The sequence below is a fragment of the Eleginops maclovinus genome, chromosome 2 (genome assembly GCF_036324505.1).
Source record: "Eleginops maclovinus isolate JMC-PN-2008 ecotype Puerto Natales chromosome 2, JC_Emac_rtc_rv5, whole genome shotgun sequence".
Classification (NCBI taxonomy): domain Eukaryota; kingdom Metazoa; phylum Chordata; class Actinopteri; order Perciformes; family Eleginopidae; genus Eleginops; species Eleginops maclovinus.
Window position 1 is genome coordinate 588,187 of NC_086350.1, and position 20,523 is coordinate 608,709.

General features: G+C 45.7%; 2 protein-coding genes across 2 annotated transcripts in view; one reads left to right on the forward strand and one right to left on the reverse strand.

The window, feature by feature from the left end:
* Positions 1-1,365: 1,365 nt before the first annotated feature.
* On the reverse strand, positions 1,366-18,061 carry tbc1d15 (TBC1 domain family, member 15). The gene is given in 17 exon segments (XM_063906006.1): positions 1,366-3,545; positions 4,896-4,982; positions 5,091-5,207; positions 5,642-5,739; positions 5,860-5,959; positions 6,127-6,227; positions 6,459-6,575; positions 7,192-7,286; positions 7,361-7,464; positions 11,667-11,795; positions 11,879-12,073; positions 12,549-12,565; positions 12,568-12,594; positions 15,859-15,991; positions 16,189-16,260; positions 16,654-16,755; positions 17,902-18,061. Coding segments are annotated over 17 exon segments (1,677 nt in total). The 5' UTR covers positions 17,926-18,061; the 3' UTR covers positions 1,366-3,386.
* A 287-nt stretch (positions 18,062-18,348) lies between these two features.
* LOC134877011 (zinc finger C3H1 domain-containing protein-like) overlaps positions 18,349-20,523 on the forward strand; it is a 28,472-nt gene continuing 26,297 nt past the window's right edge. The window contains exons 1-2 of the mRNA XM_063902347.1: positions 18,349-19,396; positions 19,624-20,001. Of these exons, the coding sequence (XP_063758417.1) occupies positions 18,505-19,396; positions 19,624-20,001 (1,270 nt within the window). The 5' untranslated portion in view covers positions 18,349-18,504. The remainder of the gene's footprint in view (positions 19,397-19,623; positions 20,002-20,523) is intronic.

The following is a 20,523-nucleotide window of genomic DNA, read 5'->3' on the forward strand; positions in this document are numbered from 1 at the left end:
AGGTTGTGTACAAGTGAGGGGGGAGAGAGTCCTGGGGTTTGGTGATATTGTTCAGTAGGGAGAACAGTGACTTGGAGTTTCCTTTGTTGGCAGTGATTAGACTTGAGTAGTAGTGGGTTTTGGTGCTGGCAATAGAGTCCTTATGATGTACGATGTGGTTATCGTACATTTCTTTGTGAATAGTGAGACCAGTTTTTCTGTGGAATCGTTCGAGTTGCCGACCTTTGGCTTTTATGAGACGAAGATCGGGGGTGAACCAAGGGGCGGAGATAGAGAAAGAAACAGATCTGGTTTTTAAAGGAGCCAGAGAATTGAGAATATTATGGAGTCCAGTGTTGTTCTGAGAAACCAGGTCATCAGGGGTGGATAGATGGTGGATGTCAGGGAGGCAGAAGGAGTGGAAACTTGAAGTGAGAGTGGCGGGGTTAATGTTCTTTGTATTCTGGAATGAGATGAGGCGTGGTGCTTTAGAGATGGAGAGAGTGAGTTTCAGTGTAAATGAGAGGAGAAGTGGTCAGTTATGGGGAGTTCATCATCTGTAATGTCAAGAGGGGTGATACCAGAGCAGCAGATTAAGTCCAGAATGTGTCCTTTGGTGTGTGTGGGAATAGTGGTATGCTGCTGACATCTGAAACTCCAAACAGGATGTGAAGTCTTTGGTGAGAGGCAGATTGGTATTGTCCATGTGGATATTGAAATCCCCCAGCAGTATTATGTCTGGTGAGAGAGAGGATAGATGGGTGCGGAAAGCAGCAAAGTCATTAAAAAAGCGCCGGGACACAGGGACACAGGGACACAGGGACACAGGGACACAGGGACACAGGCGGTAGCGCCGGGACACAGGGAGTAGCACAGGGACACAGGGAGTAGCACAGGGACACAGGGAGTAGCACAGGGACACAGGGACACAGGCGGTCCCGGCGCTACTCCCTGTGTCCCGTCACTACCGCCTGTTTCCCGGCGCTACTCGCGCAGGGACACAGGTGGTAGCGCCGGGACACAGGCGGTAGTGACGGGACACAGGGAGTAGCGCAGGGACACAGGCGGTAGTGACGGGACACAGGGAGTAGCGCAGGGACACAGGCGGTAGCGCCGGGACACAGGCGGTAGTGACGGGACACAGGGAGTAGCGCCGGGAAATCGTAGTATTCCAAATGAAGGCAGTTACACTTTCCATCAGGTCATAAAAACCTCAAATAAGTCTGGAAAGTTCAAAAGTTAGCAGAGGCAGCAAGTAGCGCCAGAGTTCACTCGTTGGCCATTTCATTTTCACATGTGTGTATATAAAACATTCATATTAAATACAGATCTATACGCTCTTATATAAACCCGATACCTATACACAGTCCATTAAACAGTAATGTGTCTGATTAGAATGAAATGTTTTTATTGCAGAACGTAAAAGCTGAGATCACAAACCCTGGAGAAATCAATATATAATAACAAGCACAATCACGTCGTCCATTTGAAGGAACGCTTTGGAAATCATGTAATAATGAAACAGAAGTTTCGAAATGAATCCATGCTAACACACACAAACCTCTCCGATGAATTATTTCATGTTTAGCGTTTTAGAGATGACCGGTTCCTGCTCCTGCAGCATGTTTATCATTATAGTGATGTTATGTGTAATTACAGAAGAGGATGAAGACCACAGCAGGAATTAATGACTTTAATCTCAGAATTCAGAATTCAGAATTTTATCTGAGATTTTCAGAAAAATTATTAAAAAATAAAAAACTTTCAGTGGAAAAAAAATGTGTTTTCAGAATTCAGATTTTTCTCTCAGGATTCTGATTTTGAACCCAGAACAAAAAAAACCCTTTTGAGCAAATCAAATTGTTCTCACACGTGGCCCTAATCCTCTTCCGTAGACAATAAAGCGAATTCTGACTTTGATATCACAACAGTTTGATAAAATCCCAGTAGGTCAGATCTCCGACATGTTCACCGTCTTCCGTATATTTAATAAAAAAAGTGAATCATGTTTTAATCACACGTGTCCTCTTTAAGTAACATTAAAAAAAATCCCCAAATGTGTATCTGCCTCTGAACAACAGACCGTAGCGTTCCTTTAAGAGTAAATAACAATAACAATACTAAGAGCCGTTCGCTTCAGAGGGTCCTCGGTTGGATCCTGGAGCTTCATGAGGAACAACTGATTATTTCTGAGGGTTATTTAAGCCCTCCATACAAGGCGCGTTCAGGCAATCAGTAAAAAATAATACAAATAATGATAATAATAGTGATGATGCAGCTGGGGGGGGGGTCAGTTATTAAAGCTGAATAATGTCTGAGCAGAGCTAAGAGAGAATGACTCTGCCGGAGGAATGAGAGACACGCTATGGTACAAGGAATTACAAAAATAAGATTCTGAATCGGACATCCTTTTTACATCCTGCTCTTCTTCTGTGGGGGTATAGACAGTCCTGCTCTTCTTCTGTGGGGGTATAGACAGTCCTGCTCTTCTTCTGTGGGGGTATAGACAGTCTTGCTCTTCTTCTGTGGGGGTATAGACAGTCCTGCTCTTCTTCTGTGGGGGTATAGACAGTCCTGCTCTTCTTCTGTGGGGGTATAGACAGTCCTGCTCTTCTTCTGTGGTGGTATAGACAGTCCTGCTCTTCTTCTGTGGGGGTATAGACAGTCCTGCTCTTCTTCTGTGGGGGTATAGACAGTCCTGCTCTTCTTCTGTGGTGGTATAGACAGTCCTGCTCTTCTTCTGTGGGGGTATAGACAGTCCTGCTCTTCTTCTGTGGGGGTATAGACAGTCCTGCTCTTCTTCTGTGGGGGTATAGACAGTCCTGCTCTTCTTCTGTGGGGTATAGACAGTCCTGCTCTTCTTCTGTGGTGGTATAGACAGTCCTGCTCTTCTTCTGTGGGGGTATAGACAGTCCTGCTCTTCTTCTGTGGGGGTATAGACAGTCTGCTCTTCTTCTGTGGGGGTATAGACAGTCCTGCTCTTCTTCTGTGGGGGTATAGACAGTCCTGCTCTTCTTCTGTGGGGGTATAGACAGTCCTGCTCTTCTTCTGTGGTGGTATAGACAGTCCTGCTCTCTTCTGTGGGGGTATAGACAGTCCTGCTCTTCTTCTGTGGGGGTATAGACAGTCCTGCTCTTCTTCTGTGGTGGTATAGACAGTCCTGCTCTCTTCTGTGGGGGTATAGACAGTCCTGCTCTTCTTCTGTGGTGGTATAGACAGTCCTGCTCTTCTTCTGTGGTGGTATAGACAGTCCTGCTCCTCTTCTGTGGGGGTATAGACAGTCCTGCTCTCTTCTGTGGTGGTATAGACAGTCCTGCTCTTCTTCTGTGGGGGTATAGACAGTCCTGCTCTTCTTCTGTGGGGGTATAGACAGTCCTGCTCTTCTTCTGTGCTGTTACAGGCAGTCTCTAGGATATGAAGGCCACTGTGCCGCCGTTCTGTGCACTGCTGTCTCTGCAGAGTCCGCTGGAGCAGGCGTCTCCTCTCTGGGGCGTCCTGAGAGCCGTGGTGGGGGCCGGAGGGTCCGAGTCCCAGCCCAGGATGGAGCTGATGGAGGGGGGGACGTCCTGAGGGACACAGATACACTTTAAACACTTAGTGGAAAAAGATTCAGTTTGACATAGATAGAAATCCCGAGTGGACAGAAGAGCTGCGAGCCGTCTACAGCCAAGACCTACATAAAGAGTCCACCGGTCTGCAGAGCGGCTCATAAGTTCTGGTTCTTCTCGTAGCTCCTCATAGCAGAGCATCTACACCACAAGACTCTACAGATCACACTGCTATTTCAAAAGTATTCTTTCTCAAGAACTAAAAAAGATTAACTGAACATTTCTGACTTTTTTCTCTAAATTTCTAAAATGATTTTTTTGCCTCAAATTCAAACTTTCTCTGAAAACTCTGACTTATCGTTCTCGGAGTAATTTCCTTACATAGACTTTATTTAACGCACTTTTTTTTGCCTCTTGTTTTTATTTATAGCTCTTTTTACTGTTCACTACGGTGTCCGGGGTTTCGTCGTGCAGTGAACGTCCCCATTGTTTACACTCGCGATCAGCTGTTAGCCTCCCAGCGATAGACCTGTGTTCCCCGCAAGCTGAGAAGAAAGAGACAGGGACACTGCCGGGGCAAAGCTGCGAGCAAGGAGAAGATGTTACAGACCTGTTCTTCCTTCCCGATGGACGATGGACGAGCTAGTGGCGTTAACCCGGCATAAGAGGGGGTATCGAGAGAGCAGCATCATGGTGTTTACAGAGACGTGGCTGACGGAGCTAACCCCGGACACTAATGCTACACTGGATGGGTTTCATCTGTTGCGGGCGGACAGGACGAGAGAGAGTGGTGAGAGGAAAGGAGGAGGGCTGGCTGTGTTTGTGAACATGGTGTAACCCTGGGCACTGCTACAGAAAGGATCTGCAACAGGGACATTGAGCTGCTAGCAGTTAGCATGCGGCCACACTATTTGCCCCGGGAAGTCTCGCATGTTATCGCGGTAGCAGCGTATATTCCCCCCTCTGCTAATTCTGAAGAGGCATGAGACGTCATCAGCTCTACTGTTAGCAAACTGCTAACACAGCACCCAACTGCCCTCATCCTGATCTCTGGGGACTCCAATCATGCCTCTCTCAAAAACTCTGCCCACATTCAAACAGTATGTCACCTGCACCACCAGAGACAACACAACACTGGACTTACTGTACGCCGTAGATTCGTAGATTGTGCATTCTTCTCTTTCTTGATGTTTTTTTATACATATTTTCTGTAAATCCGTCTCTGGCTCTGTTGCTGCTGTAGCACATTTCAATTTCCCCTCTGTGGGACCAGGCAAGGGATTCTGTTTCTTTTTCCCCAAAATTCTGACTCCACTGGAGGCTGTAAACCCAGACCGTGATATATGACATTAGTGATGTTGAACGAACCTTGCAGCTCTTGATCTGCAGCCCGATGCCTTCTGCTTTCTGAAGGATGTCTTCGATGTCCAGCTTCATGGAGAGCTCGTTAATGTGCTGCAGAGTCACGGTGAGAACAACCTTCAGAAACTCTCACTTTTTTGACAACTTATTTTCAGATATTTAGCTTGTGTGTGTTCCATAATGTTTTGCTAAGGAGCGCACCTTGAGGATCTCATTGAAGCCGTAGTTTTCCTCCATGATCTTCTGCTTCTCTGAGTCCAGGATGGCGCAGCACAGCAGCAGGTGGAAGTTCTGACAGGGCAGCCCGGTCCACATCACCTGAGGAGGACACATCACAGGTACAGTACAGGTACAGGTGTGCACTCAGGAGGACACATCACAGGTACAGGTGTGCACTCAGGAGGACACATCACGGGTACAGGTGTGCACTCAGGAGGACACATCACAGGTACAGGTGTGCACTCAGGAGGACACATCACGGGTACAGGTGTGCACTCAGGAGGACACATCACAGGTACAGGTGTGCACTCAGGAGGACACATCACGGGTACAGGTGTGCACTCAGGAGGACACATCACAGGTACAGGTGTGCACTCAGGAGGACACATCACAGGTACAGGTGTGCACTCAGGAGGACGCACATACAATATCATAACATTCAGCTGACAGGAAGTTAAAGGTATAGGTGTGTGCAGGTGTGCCTATGTGTGTGCAGGTGTGTGCATAGAGCCACAACAGAAGGAGACACTGACCTCCCAGAGCCTGAGGACATCCTGGAAGCTGAGCTCTCTCTTGAATCTGATCAGCAGCCAGCGGAAACAGAAGTATAGGTACCCCGAGTCCTGAGCCTCTGTGCACACACACACACACACACACACACACACACACACACACACACACACACAGAGATAAATACACTGCAACACTGGTAAAATATAATATAGAATCCAATCAAAATAATAATAATGACCCAGGTAGTTCCAGAACGAGAGGTCGAGCAGTCTGAGCAGAGTGCTGAGCTGGATCAGCTGAGTCTTCATACCCTGCATCTGCTCCTCAAAGTTCTGGTGCTGCAACACACACACACACACACACACACACACACACACACACACACACACACACACACACACACACACACACACACACACACACACACACACACACACACACACTGTTGTTCTCTTCTAGATTTCTCTGAACAGAAACTGGAAGAAGGAAAGGACTGCAGTCTCACCATCTGATCCATGAAGGAGACGAAACACCAGAAGGCGTCCACCTCGTTCTCCATCACGTAGAGGACAGGAGACAGCAGGTCGCTCATCCCCTGCACGTAGCCTGAGGACACAACCACACACACTCCCATAAATACACAACACACACAACTGAGGCGAACACACACTCAAATAAAAAAAGCAAACTCACTTCTAGCAGCTACTGCTAAATGATCAGAGATAAATGAGGTATGAGAGGACAACAAAGAAGCCATGCCAATCATAGCTAACATTACGCGTGAGCAGGGACAGCCTACAGTAAGCAGCGGCAGGTGGAGCGTGCCCATGAACGTACCCAGGTCGAAGTCGTACATGCAGTAGGTCATCAGGATGTCGTGCAGCAGCACCAGACCCGGGTTATCCAGGCCTTCATAGAACCTGTTGGTTCTGTCCGTTCTGTTGACGTCTTTCTCTGCAGAGACAGGAATGATTTGTTACTGCTCTGCCTTTACTTGACCACATCTTTCTCTGCAGAGAGGACCTATTGGGGAATCTAATGTTGTGTTTGTGCCGGAGCCGCTTCATCAAAAACAGCACTCCGGTTAGAGAGACGACACTGGGCGGGAAACACAGTCCTTTCACTTTATTTTGTGCTCCTTTCAATACAGATGATTTTCTTCATGAACGCATTCTTTATAGTGCCAATATAACCGCATATAACGAAGCGGCAAAAAAACTCCTGCCGCACATCTAAAAACAGATCGAGGACCCCGGAGCTGCGCTACATAGCTGTCCCTAAATGTGCCTGACCTAAAGAAGGTAAATAATATTACGGACGAACAAGGGGAATTTACAACAGGACACCGCTCTCTGCAGTGTCCTGTTGTCACCATACTGGACTTCAATACAAAACCTTGAAAGATAGTTTGGGGAACAGAGGAGAGAGCCTGAAGCTGGGGATGAAACACCGACACTGCAGAATATGACAAAGCTTTACAAATATTCACAAACAATAAGACATGAAAACCCTTTTTGCCAACAGTAGACACTTAATGTTTCTGAAGTCTGAAATAAAGAGTAATGCTCACCGATCAGACTCCTGTAGTCTCTGAGTTTGGAGTTCCTCCTCTCCTGCTGCTCGCTAACAGACTTCCACTGCAGCTTCATCCTGAAATACTCGTCACTGACACACATAACACGAAAACATCAACATCAACACGACAACATCTTAAAAGTGACCTCATGATACAGTCGTACGTTTTGGCTCTGTGCAGGACCTTCCTCTGCTCCGCGGTGCTGTCCCAGGGGAAATAGCCCAGCAGGAACTTCCAGGCTTCTTTCCTCTTTGCGTGGCACAGTCCCTGCACACAATGAATCATTAGCAATCTGTTTATACGTCAGAGTGAATCCCACAGTTGTGCTATGAAAACACATTTTACTGTGTGATTCAAAACACCATAAATGCATGTTATCCAATCACAAGTGCTTGGGTGTTACGGTGACTCATAAAGTAAACTGACTCTTTGAGGAAGAGTTGTTAAGATGAATCATAAAGTGGAATGACTCTTTGAAGAACAGTTGTTTTACGATGAATCAAAGTGAACTGACTCTTTGAGGAAGGGTTGTTAAAATGAATCATAAAGTGGAATGACTCTTTGCGGAAGAGTTGTTAAGATGAATCATAAAGTGGAATGACTCTTTGAAGAAGAATTGTTAAGATGAATCATAAAGTGGAATGACTCTTTGAGGAAGAATTGTTAAGATGAATCATAAAGTGGAATGACTCTTTGAGGAAGAATTGTTAAGATGAATCATAAAGTGGAATGACTCTTTGAAGAAGAATTGTTAAGATGAATCATAAAGTGAAATGACTCTTTGCGGAAGAGTTGTTAAGATGAATCATAAAGTGGAATGACTCTTTGAAGAAGAATTGTTAAGATGAATCATAAAGTGAAATGACTCTTTGAGGAAGAATTGTTAAGATGAATCATAAAGTGGAATGACTCTTTGAGGAAGAATTGTTAAGATGAATCATAAAGTGGAATGACTCTTTGAAGAAGAATTGTTAAGATGAATCATAAAGTGTTATAATGACTCTTTGAGGAAGAATTGTTAAGATGAATCATAAAGTGAAATGACTCTTTGCGGAAGAGTTGTTAAGATGAATCATAAAGTGTTATAATGACTCTTTGAGGAAGAATTGTTAAGATGAATCATAAAGTGGAATGACTCTTTGAAGAAGAATTGTTAAGATGAATCATAAAGTGAAATGACTCTTTGCGGAAGAGTTGTTAAGATGAATCATAAAGTGTTATAATGACTCTTTGAAGAAGAATTGTTAAGATGAATCATAAAGTGTTATAATGACTCTTTGAAGAAGAATTGAAGACACAACACAAATGTTGTTTCATTAGATTTCTCGAGCAGAAATTTAGATGAAGGAAAGGTGTTACAATTTGACTCTTTGAAGAAGAGTTGTTAATAGAGACAGGAAAAGTGTAAATCCGACTCTGAGGACAGAAATTATTAAATGAACACTAAAACTGGGAAAACTCTGAGGAAGAAATTTTAGATGCTATCTAATAAAGATAAAATGAGCTATGAGGGAAAAAGAAGATGAATCATAGCTAAATTACCTTAGAGGAAGCTAAGTAAGAGACAGTGAAAGGTTCATAAGTACCTATGGAGAGTGTTCATGAGTAGATCATCAAGTGTTCACAAGACCTTTCAGGAAGATTGTTAAGTTCTGTGTTCTGATGACGTCTTTGAAGAGAAGAATGTTAAGATGCTCTCATTATTGAAATCTATGAGGAGAGGATTGTTAGATGAATCTAATGTGTGTTTTGAGGAAAAAAAGTTGTTAAGAAGAATACATAAAGTTTCGAATGTGCCCCTTTAAATACAGATGTTTTCTTCATGAATTCTAAAGTGCAATGACTCTTTAGAAGGGCTTGCTAAAATGAATCTAAAAGTGGAATGACTGCCCTTTGCCTGAAAAAAGTGTAAATAATATTAGAGAAGGGAATTTAAACGGACTCTTTGCAGTGTTGTTTCACAATGGATTTCAATAAAAACTGAAGATTTTGGGAACAGAGGAGAGATCATAAGTGGGGAATGAAACCGACACTGCGAATGAAAAGTTTCAAATTCAAAACATAAGACATGAAACCCTTTTGAACAGAGAATTAAGTTTTGAAGCTGAAATAAAGAGTAATGCTCAGATCGTCTGTGTTCTGAGGGAGTTCTCTCATGGTCGCTAACTACTCACTGCAGTATCCGAAAACTCTTGACGAAAATTAACATGAATCATCAAATCAAACGACACTCTTAAAAAGTTAGACAATCAAAGTGGAATGACAGTCTACGTTTGGTACTGTGCAGGATTCCGTTCAGGTGCTGTCAGGAAATAGGCATGCTAGGCTTCTTTCTCTTGCGTGGAAGTTGTTAAAATGAATCATACAGTGTTATCAATGAATCCCCTTGTGAGAAAATTTTGTTATTCAAAATCATAAAGTGTTATAATGACTGCTTGGGTGAGAAGAGTTTGGTAAGATGAATCATAAAGTGAAAGACGCTTTGAAGAAGAGTTGTTAAGATGAATCAAAGTGAACTGACTGAGGAAGATTGTTAAGCCTCGATCATAAAGTGGAATCTGAACTCTTTGAAGGAAGAATTGTTAAGATGAACTATAAATTTGGGAAATGACTCTTTGCGGAAGAGTTGTTTACGATGAATCATAAAGTGAATGACTCTTTGAAGGAAGAAGTTGTTAGAATGAATCATAAAGTGGAATGACATCTTGAGGAAGAATTGTTAAGATGAATCATAAAGTGAATGACTCTTTGAGGAAGAATTGTTAAGATGAATCATAAAGTGGAATGACTCTTTGAGGAAGAATTGTAAGATGAATCATAAAGTGAAATGACTCTTTGCGGAAGAGTTGTTAAGATGAATCATAAAGTGTTATAATGACTCTTTGAGGAAGAATTGTTAAGATGAATCATAAAGTGGAATGACTCTTTGAAGAAGAATTGTTAAGATGAATCATAAAGTGAAATGACTCTTTGCGGAAGAGTTGTTAAGATGAATCATAAAGTGTTATAATGACTCTTTGAAGAAGAATTGTTAAGATGAATCATAAAGTGTTATAATGACTCTGAGGAAGAATTGTTAAGATGAATCATAAAGTGAAATGACTCTTTGAAGAAGAATTGTTAAGATGAATCATAAAGTGTTATAATGACTCTGAGGAAGAATTGTTAAGATGAATCATAAAGTGTTATAATGACTCTTTGAAGAAGAGTTGTTAAGATGAATCATAAAGTGAAATGACTCTGAGGAAGAATTGTTAAGATGAATCATAAAGTGAAATGACTCTTTGAGGAAGAATTGTTAAGATGAATCATAAAGTGAAATGACTCTTTGAGGAAGAATTGTTAAGATGAATCATAAAGTGTTATAATGACTCTTTGAGGAAGAGTTGTTAAGATGAATCATAAAGTGTTATAATGACTCTTTGAGGAAGAGTTGTTAAGATGAATCATAAAGTGTTATAATGACTCTTTGAAGAAGAATTGTTAAGATGAATCATAAAGTTAAATGACTCTGAGGAAGAATTGTTAAGATGAATCATAAAGTGAAATGACTCTTTGAGGAAGAATTGTTAAGATGAATCATAAAGTGTTATAATGACTCTTTGAGGAAGAATTGTTAAGATGAATCATAAAGTGAAATGACTCTGAGGAAGAATTGTTAAGATGAATCATAAAGTGAAATGACTCTTTGAGGAAGAATTGTTAAGATGAATCATAAAGTGAAATGACTCTTTGAGGAAGAATTGTTAAGATGAATCATAAAGTGAAATGACTCTTTGAGGAAGAATTGTTAAGATGAATCATAAAGTGAAATGACTCTTTGAGGAAGAATTGTTAAGATGAATCATAAAGTGAAATGACTCTTTGAGGAAGAATTGTTAAGATGAATCATAAAGTGTTATAATGACTCTTTGAAGAAGAATTGTTAAGATGAATCATAAAGTGGAATGACTCTTTGAGGAAGAATTGTTAAGATGAATCATAAAGTGTTATAATGACTCTTTGAAGAAGAATTGTTAAGATGAATCATAAAGTGAAATGACTCTTTGAGGAAGAATTGTTAAGATGAATCATAAAGTGTTATAATGACTCTTTGAAGAAGAATTGTTAAGATGAATCATAAAGTGTTATAATGACTCTTTGAAGAAGAATTGTTAAGATGAATCATAAAGTGAAATGACTCTTTGAGGAAGAATTGTTAAGATGAATCATAAAGTGAAATGACTCTTTGAAGAAGAATTGTTAAGATGAATCATAAAGTGTTATAATGACTCTTTGAAGAAGAATTGTTAAGATGAATCATAAAGTGTTATAATGACTCTTTGAAGAAGAATTGTTAAGATGAATCATAAAGTGTAAATGACTCTTTGAGGAAGAATTGTTAAGATGAATCATAAAGTGAAATGACTCTTTGAGGAAGAATTGTTAAGATGAATCATAAAGTGTTATAATGACTCAAAGTAACTCACCCCTTTAAAGATGAGCTGTTTGAGCAGAGGGACATTGATCATCCTCCCCTCAGCATCCTGATGTCTGCTCCACTCCTCTGAAGAGACAGGGTCCCTCCGCGACACCGGGGGCCGCACCCCCAGGTCCATCTGTGGGGGGGCAGAGGTATTAAAAATGATAGTAATAATAATAATAGTAATAAACTATAATAGTAATAATATAATAATGGTACCCTGGTGATGACCTCGAAGCCGGGCTCTTCCTGCTGGTTGATCTCCAGACCGGGGATCACCTCCCCCAGGAGGTCTGCCACCTCCTCGGGGGGGCGCTGGTGCTGCTCCTCTGTCCCCCGGAAAGCATCGAAGATGTAGTTGGTCACTTTAGAGAAGCCACCCAGCGTGGTGACGTACGGATCCTTCCGGAACTTCTGCTGGAACAAACTGAGCTGTAAGCACCTGCACAACACCTGCCGACAGGTGGACCTGTAACCTGTAGACACCTGCTGACTGGAGTCTACAGGTGTACCAGTAACCAGTAGACACCTGCCGACTGGAGCCTACAGGTGTACCAGTAACCTGTAGACACCTGCCGACTGGAGTCTACAGGTGTACCAGTAACCTGTAGACACCTGCCGACTGGAGCCTACAGGTGTACCAGTAACCAGTAGACACCTGCCGTCTGGAGTCTACAGGTGTACCAGTAACCAGTAGACACCTGCCGACTGGAGTCTACAGGTGTACCAGTAACCAGTAGACACCTGCCGACTGGAGTCTACAGGTGTACCAGTAACCAGTAGACACCTGCCGTCTGGAGTCTACAGGTGTACCAGTAACAGTAGACACCTGCCGTCTGGAGTCTACAGGTGTACCAGTACTGCACTTCCTAGTGATTTATTTTCTTACGTTGACGAGTCCAAAGTGTCGTCCAGCAGATCTCGAGACTGGCGAGCTTACAGGGGTGACCATAACAGAGACCCTCCGACGCCTACCACACACACCATACCCACACACACCCCGACGATCCCAGAGTAACACACACCACAACACACCCCATCCATCACAGCACAACCAAACCAACACATGCCACAAACACACACACAGTGTCTAGTGAATGGAGGGCTGAAGAGGAGGCACAGTGAGTCACAGTCACCAATCAGAGCCTGCGACTGGAGCACTCCACTGCCACCATAATACCTGTGACTGCAAGGCTTTTTAAGGTGAGTAACAACTTTAATAAGTTGACCCTCCTTGGCCACCCCACTGAACACGTGTTAACCGAAATCTGTCATAGCCCCCCCAGGATCTGTTCCTCTACCTGATTTATATCGAACCAACTTATCTGCTGCAGTGTCTCTACAGTTAAACACTTTGTAACATTGACACTAGTGCCATATATAATGAAATCAGTACCGTAACTAAGCTGACATGCACGACTTATCTCAGTGTACAGTGGCCGGTTAGCAGCAAATCCCATCCAGTCCAAGTCTCCAAACTCTCATCATCCTCCACAGGAGTCTCCGTCGTGAGCCAGCAAACCCTCAGGCTCCGAGGAGTCAGGTGCCACCTTGGAAGTGCAGACACCGGCGGAAGCTGGACTCTTCAGCTGACCAACAGGGAGGTCAGCCTCCTCCTTCACGTGATGAGCGCAGATCATGACCCTGAGCTGAAGGTCCTACACTGCTTCCAGTAGCGTAGATCTCAAAGAGTCTAGAGTAAGACAGGGTAACAGGTAACAGTAGAACCTGCGTCAAGGAGCAAGGGTAACAGTACATAGAGAGCCTGAGAGACTAGGAGCAGGGAACAGGTACATCAGAGTCCTGGTAGTGATTATTTTCTAGTGTACATTCAGAGAGCTGTTAGCCGAGCAGGGTAATACATTCAAGAGCTGAGAGACAAGGCAGCAGGGTTAGGAGACCTCTAGAGACTGATCCTACATATCTCACATTTAAATCAATGCTACACACACAACACAATACAACACAACACCATCACACCACACATCCCACACACCACACACGCACAGTCGTAGGGTTAACAACACCACACACTACACAACAGACAACACACACAGAAAAACGAGTGTTCATGAATGAGGGCCTCTTTCAATTCTCCAGGAACAGTAGTCTCTTACAGCCAACAGACCGTCGATTCGACAACACGAGGAGCATGGGAACTAAAGCTATGCCAGCCTATCAGTTCTTCTGAGGTGAATAGAGTTGCAGAGCAGGTGAGGATTAGCACAGACTAAACTGTAGCTGTGGCTCTGTGGCACGGGCACGGATACACTGGCTTAACACTGTTAGCTGTGTCCATGGCCACCCCAGGGTGTTAGCACTGAGGCTAATGTTACTGTGTTTTGCATGAGTGGTTCTACTAAGCACAGCTAATGTTACTTTGTTGTTGCATAGTGGAAATGGGTAGCAGCAGAGGACTAAATGTTAGCTGCTGTGTAGTGTCAGGCTGTGCGCAGGGTTAACTGATAGCTGTCCATCACCTCCAGTGCAGGGTCTTGCAGCACAGGCTATACTGTAGCCTGGTGATGTGCAGGTGCACTGGGCTAGCAGTAGAGCTCCTAGTGTCTGGGTAGTGCAGGTGCCACCTGGTGTTAGCAGCTAGGCACGGTGAGCTGTGTGTCTGTGCAGGTGCAGCAGCGTAGAGGCCAGGCGCCTACTGTTACGTGTGTGGCAGGTGCAGGACGCTAGCTGAATGGCCACTGTAGCTCTTGCTGTGATCAAAGGCCTGGGGTTTAGCAGCAGCAGGGAACTGTAGGTTGATCATTCAGGAAGCTGTTAGCAGCAGGGCATGATAGGCTATTGAGTACCTGCAGGCAGGGTGTAGCAGCAGAAGGCTAACGAGCTGTGAGTAAGTGCAGGTAAAGGGGATTGGGTGAGAAGCAGTAGAGGTAACTGTTAGTGTTTTCTGAGTGCCGAGATGTTAGCAGCAGGGTTAACTGTAAGCCTTGTCGTGCAGGTGGTTAAAGATATTACAGTTTAAGCTAATGTTAATATATGTGCTGAGGTGTAACACATAAAAGGCTAACAGCTAGGCAGTGTTGGTTGCAGGTGGCATGGGGTTAGAAGCAGTAGACTAACGTGCTGCTGCTGATTCATTCCTTCCTGAACAGTTGCTTTGATGGCACACCAGTCTGTATTCATGACAAACCACAGAAGGAGCATGGGGAAACTAAAGCTAATGCACAGACCTATCGTTGCTTCTGGAGGTAGAAGATTAGAGATGAAGGCAGAGCAGGTGATGGGGTGTTAGCAGCAGAGACTAACTGTTAGCTGTGTGTCTGAGCAGGTGGCAGGGTGTTAGCAGCCTAGGCTAACTGTTAGCTGTGTGTCTGTGCAGGTGGCAGGGTGTTAGCAGCAGAGGCTAACTGTTAGCTGTGTGTCTGTGCAGGTGGCAGGGTGTTAGCAGCATAGGCTAACTGTTAGCTGTGTGTCTGTGCAGGTGGCAGGGTGTTAGCAGCAGAGGCTAACTGTTAGCTGTGTGTCTGTGCAGGTGGCAGGCTGTTAGCAGCAGAGGCTAACTGTTAGCTGTGTGTACCTGCAGGTGGCAGGGTGTTAGCAGCAGAGGCTAACTGTTAGCTGTGTGTATGTGCAGGTGGCAGGGTGTTAGCAGTAGAGGCTAACTGTTAGCTGTGTTTCTGTGCAGGTGGCAGGGTGTTAGCAGCATAGGCTAACTGTTAGCTGTGTGTCTGTGCAGGTGGCAGGGTGTTAGCAGCAGAGGCTAACTGTTAGCTGTGTGTCTGCAGGTGGCAGGGTGTTAGCAGCATAGGCTAACTGTTAGCTGTGTGTCTGTGCAGGTGGCAGGGTGTTAGCAGCAGAGGCTAACTGTTAGCTGTGTGTCTGTGCAGGTGGCAGGCTGTTAGCAGCAGAGGCTAACTGTTAGCTGTGTGTACCTGCAGGTGGCAGGGTGTTAGCAGCAGAGGCTAACTGTTAGCTGTGTGTATGTGCAGGTGGCAGGGTGTTAGCAGTAGAGGCTAACTGTTAGCTGTGTTTCTGTGCAGGTGGCAGGATGTTAGCAGCAGAGGCTAACTGTTAGCTGTGTGCCTGTGCAGGTGGCAGGGTGTTAGCAGTAGAGGCTAACTGTTAGCTGTGTTTCTGTGCAGGTGGCAGGGTGTTAGCAGCAGAGGCTAACTGTTAGCTGTGTGTCTGTGCAGGTGGCATGGGGTTAGCAGTAGAGGCTAACTGTTAGCTGTGTGTCTCACCCTCTCCATTAGTGACGCTTTTCCTCTTGAAGGACACGGCGTTGACCATGTCCCACTCGGTCTCGTAGCTCTGCTGTGTCTCCAACAGCTTCTCCCCTGAACACTGGTCCCACTCCATCACCGAGCTGGAGTCCTGGGGAAACAACTTCTGTCAGATCACATGACCTCTCAGACACATGTCCAACTGCTTCATATGAATGAATGAAATCCATATTGCAGGTCTTTTTTACGGTCATATTTCCACTGTCATTAAAGGCCTGGAAAACACTTTGGAAACATCTGGAAGGCTGGCCTAGCTCTGACAGAGTGATATAAAGCGAAGGGACAAACCTTCCCAGCACACAGCATGTTGGAGGGGTCCGAGTCCTCCAGAGGACGGTACTCCACCAGCACCTCAGCATCCTGACACACACACACACACACACACACACACACACACACACACACACACACACACACACACACACACACACACACACACACACACACACACACACACACACACACACACACACACACACACACTAAAGATTGATACTGCATGGAGCTCACCGTGCGTGTGAAAGGACGCGTGCAAATAAAAACTCTATTTTTAAAATAATACTTGACTTTGTTTATAGACTAATGACATAACAGATCTATGTTCAGGTCAACAGAGCTTCAGGGATGAGTCCTAACAAACTGCCATGACTTTTCCCTCACTGAGCAGGGGTCTGGAGGTCAATGGGTTTCTGAATGTGTTTCTGTTATGCTGTTCCTTTATAGCCCAAAATATTTCACTAGTTTATGGTTTACCTTGTCAACGATCCTCAGGCAGCCTGAGATGAGTGAATCCTGCTCGCTGAGGTCCTCCTCGCTGCTCGGGTGGATGAACACTCCTTCAAGTTCAAATAAAACCTGCGAGACAGACGTTATATTAACGTTACAGACTGCCCAATGTGTCCCCCCCCCCCCCCTCCAGGACACTCTGCCTGCTCTGTGCAGCTCCTTCAGTGACGGGCTGCTGCCCCCACGGGGTCTCACAGAAAGATACCGCAGGCCCTTCCTTCCTGCAGCGGTAAGACTGTGCAACCGCCACGGCCCCTGGTAGACCCCCCCCCAACAAACACAATACGGACTGTTGAGATCGATCAATGGTCTGTCAGTCCCAGCTGATCCCCAATGCTCCTAATAACATGAAACCAGAAACACACCAGCATCCTCTTCAGACTCATCACTCTGTCTGAGTTCCTTTAAAGAACCAAAAGTAAGAGTACACATTATACAGGACGGTACTCAGGTAAAAGTAGAAGTACTCAGATCTTTAGTAAAAGTAGAAGTACTCAGATCTTTAGTAAAAGTACAAGTACTCAGATCTTTAGTAAAAGTACAAGTACTCAGATCTTTAGTAAAAGTAGAAGTACTCAGATCTTCTACTTGAGTAAAAGTAGAAGTACTCAGATCTTGTACTTGAGTAAAAGTACAAGTACTCAGATCTTGTACTTGAGTAAAACTAGAAGTACTGAGATCTTGTACTTGAGTAAAACTAGAAGTACTCAGATCTTGTACTTGAGTAAAACTAGAAGTACTCAGATATTGTACTTGTTTAATGTATACTGCAGGGTAGCTGCTGGATTTACTGCAGGTGAACTACAGTCTGATTTAAGGGTCATTATATTCACCATCATTGATCCAGATCTGTAAAGTCACTAAAGGTGTTGAATGCATGAAGTGGAGGAAAAGTACAACATTTACCTGTGATCTGTAGAGGAGTAGAAGTACACAGTAGCATAAAATGAATACTGAAGTAAAGTACAAGAACCTTAAATGTAAAAGTACGGTACTTGAGTAAATGTACTTCGTTACTTTACTCTGCTCCTGGCCCCGTTGATCCTTCCCTAAACAAAGTAATAAACAGCGTGTGTTCCCCTGTCTGCTGGAACCGTTAGCAGACAGGCTAACACAGCCCGGCTCCTCCGGGCGGCGCCGCGGTCCCTCAGCGAAGTGAGCACCTGTAATACATGCAGCTACATTAACTCATGGGGGAGAAACTGTGGTTTTTACCTTCAGGACAGAGTCCGCCGCCATGTCTTCTTCCCTTTCTCGTGAAGACGTCACCAGCTCACGTGCCTGTCAGCTTCCAAAACAAAACTGACAACTCAGCTTCCGGTGGCGCATGCGCAGTTCGTCTTATCAGTTCACAGTTCGTTTTTAGCTGTCTTAAAATATAATATAAAAACACTTAAATAAATGTATTAATATGTATTTATTAATTCAATTAATGTTTTTTTATAAATGTAAGTATCTGTCTTTGGGAAGATGTACTGTTTATCTGGTTAAAGTTGTTCCTGTTCTTATACATATGAATTACGGAACACTGGAATGAACCGTTAGTTTAGTTGAGTTATTATTCAAAACGTTTAAATGAACTAAATTAGAACAATAATACAAATAAGTTGCTTCTCCTTATATGGGCATCTTCCTGTCTCTCAGCTCTCGGTCTGTATCGTGAGATTTGGAGGAGTTAGCAGTTTGAGCTAACAGAGCTCGAGCGGACCGATCACACACGCTCCGGTGAAGCACGCGCTCTTTACCGGTTTCAGCCCCATGAGTTAACCGGGCTCGTGCAGACATTAGAGAGAGAGAGTAGAGGGAGATTAGAGAGAGATGGACCCGCGGACAGAAGAGCTGGAGGACGGAGAGATCTGCGACGATGAGCCCGAGGAGCGTGATCCTCCACGGGGGGGGGAGGGGAGCAGGCCGGGAGATCCTCCACTGAGAACCCCCCATCAGCCCGGCCACCTGGCCGGCCACCAGCCTCACAACTTGCTGCCAGACCTCCGCCTCCTGAAGCCGTACCACCGTGGACCCCCCTTCCAACCGAGCCACCGGCAGCCCGAGCGGCCCGCCAGTCCTCCGCTGCTCGGTCCTCCGCCGAGCCCGAGGTCCAGCTTCTGGGAGCGGAGCCACGGGGCGCTGGGCCGCTTCAGGCACCGGGCCGTGCCAAACCGAGGGGGTCGGAACCAAGGGGCCCGGGGCGCCAGAGGGGGCCGGGGTCGGTTCGGTACCGGAGAGGGGCCCCTGGCTCGGTTCGGTCCTGGAGAGGGTCCTGTCGGTCGGTTCGGTACTGGAGAGGGTCCAGTCGGTCGGTTAGGTCCAGGAGAGGGTCCTCTCGGTCGGTTCGGACCCGGAGAGGGTCCCCCTGCTCGATTTGGTCCTGGAGATGGTCCTGTCGGTCGGTTCGGTCCTGGAGAGGGTCCCCCACCTCGGTTCGGTCTGGGAGAGGGTCCCCCACCTCGGTTCGGTCTTGGAGAGGGTCCCCCACCTCGGTTCGGTCTTGGAGAGGGTCCCCCACCTCGGTTCGGCCCCGGAGAGGGTCCTGTCGGTCGGTTTGGCCCCGGAGAGGGTCCCGTCAGTTGGTTTGGTCCCGGAGAGGGTCCTGTCGGTTGGTACGCAGGAGAGGGTCCTGTCGGTCGGTTCGGTCCCGGAGAGGGTCCCCCAGCCCGGTTTGGGCCCCTAGAGGTTCACGGTAACAAGAAGGACTCCCCCTCTAGAAAACGTATCCTCTGTGATGAGTTAATATGAACAAGTGTCCAGTCTCAGGGAGACCTGGTCCTGTGTGATATATGACAGACTGTTTATGAATCATGATTCAGTCTGTGGACATTGAATGTTGTTGTTGTTGTTGTTGTTGTTGTTGTTGTTGTTGTTGTTGTTGTTGTGTGGAGCAGGAGCTTTTGTGTGACTCTAAACTGTGATGATGAGTTTCTTTAACGAGGGCCCCAGAAAAACCAGTGAGGGCCCAAGGCAGGAGGCCGGCTCATGGTCTCTCTAAAGCAGAGAGCGGCGGGGACGAGTCCTTCGAGGACCTCCTGTCCAAATACCGGCAGATCCAGCTGGAGCTGGAGAGCATCCGCAAGCAGGAGACCATGGCCCTGCAGCCCCCCGGGCCCCCTGCCAAAGACCAGGACCCCCAGTGCACCACTACACTCCTAGAGACTGGTCCTGGACAAACACCTGGACCAGCACCAGCAGAGGAGCCTTCTGAGCTGGAGAAGGCAGAGAAGAAAGTCTTCCAGGCGTTCAACATCAAGCCCCTCCGTCAGAAGCTCCCCCCGCCGGCCCGACTGCAGCTGAGCGGGGCGCAGGGTGAGGGGCAGGAAGGTGTGTGTGTGTGTGTGTGTGTGTGTGTGTGTGTGTGTGTGTGTGTGTGTGTGTGTGTGTGTGTGTGTGTGTGTGTGTGTGTGTGTGTGTGTGTGTGTGTGTGTGTGTGTGTGTGTGTGTGTGTGTGTGTGTGTGTGTGTGTGTGTGTGTGGTCTGCACTAATGATTAAGGTGTAGGAATTGAAATCTCCCGTAAACACGCCTGGAGCTCCTCAGGTCCAGAGTCTGTCCCCTCTTTGTTGGGTCTCAGGAGGACTGGACCCGTCAGATCCAGGCTTCCTTTGTGAGCCTGGAGTTCTGTGAGCCTCGCATGTAGGGTCGCTTCTAATCCTTTTCACCACCACGCATCATTTGAAAACCTCCCAAATCTTACTGAACCCCCCCCAATACATGTCTCTGTTGATTGATTGACAGTTGACACAGCCAATGGTGATAGCCCTCTAAAGTTTTAGACAGGCAGCTGTCAATCAAATTGTGGGACCCCTGGTCAGCCTAGAGGCGGCCGGTTATATCAGAGATTTGG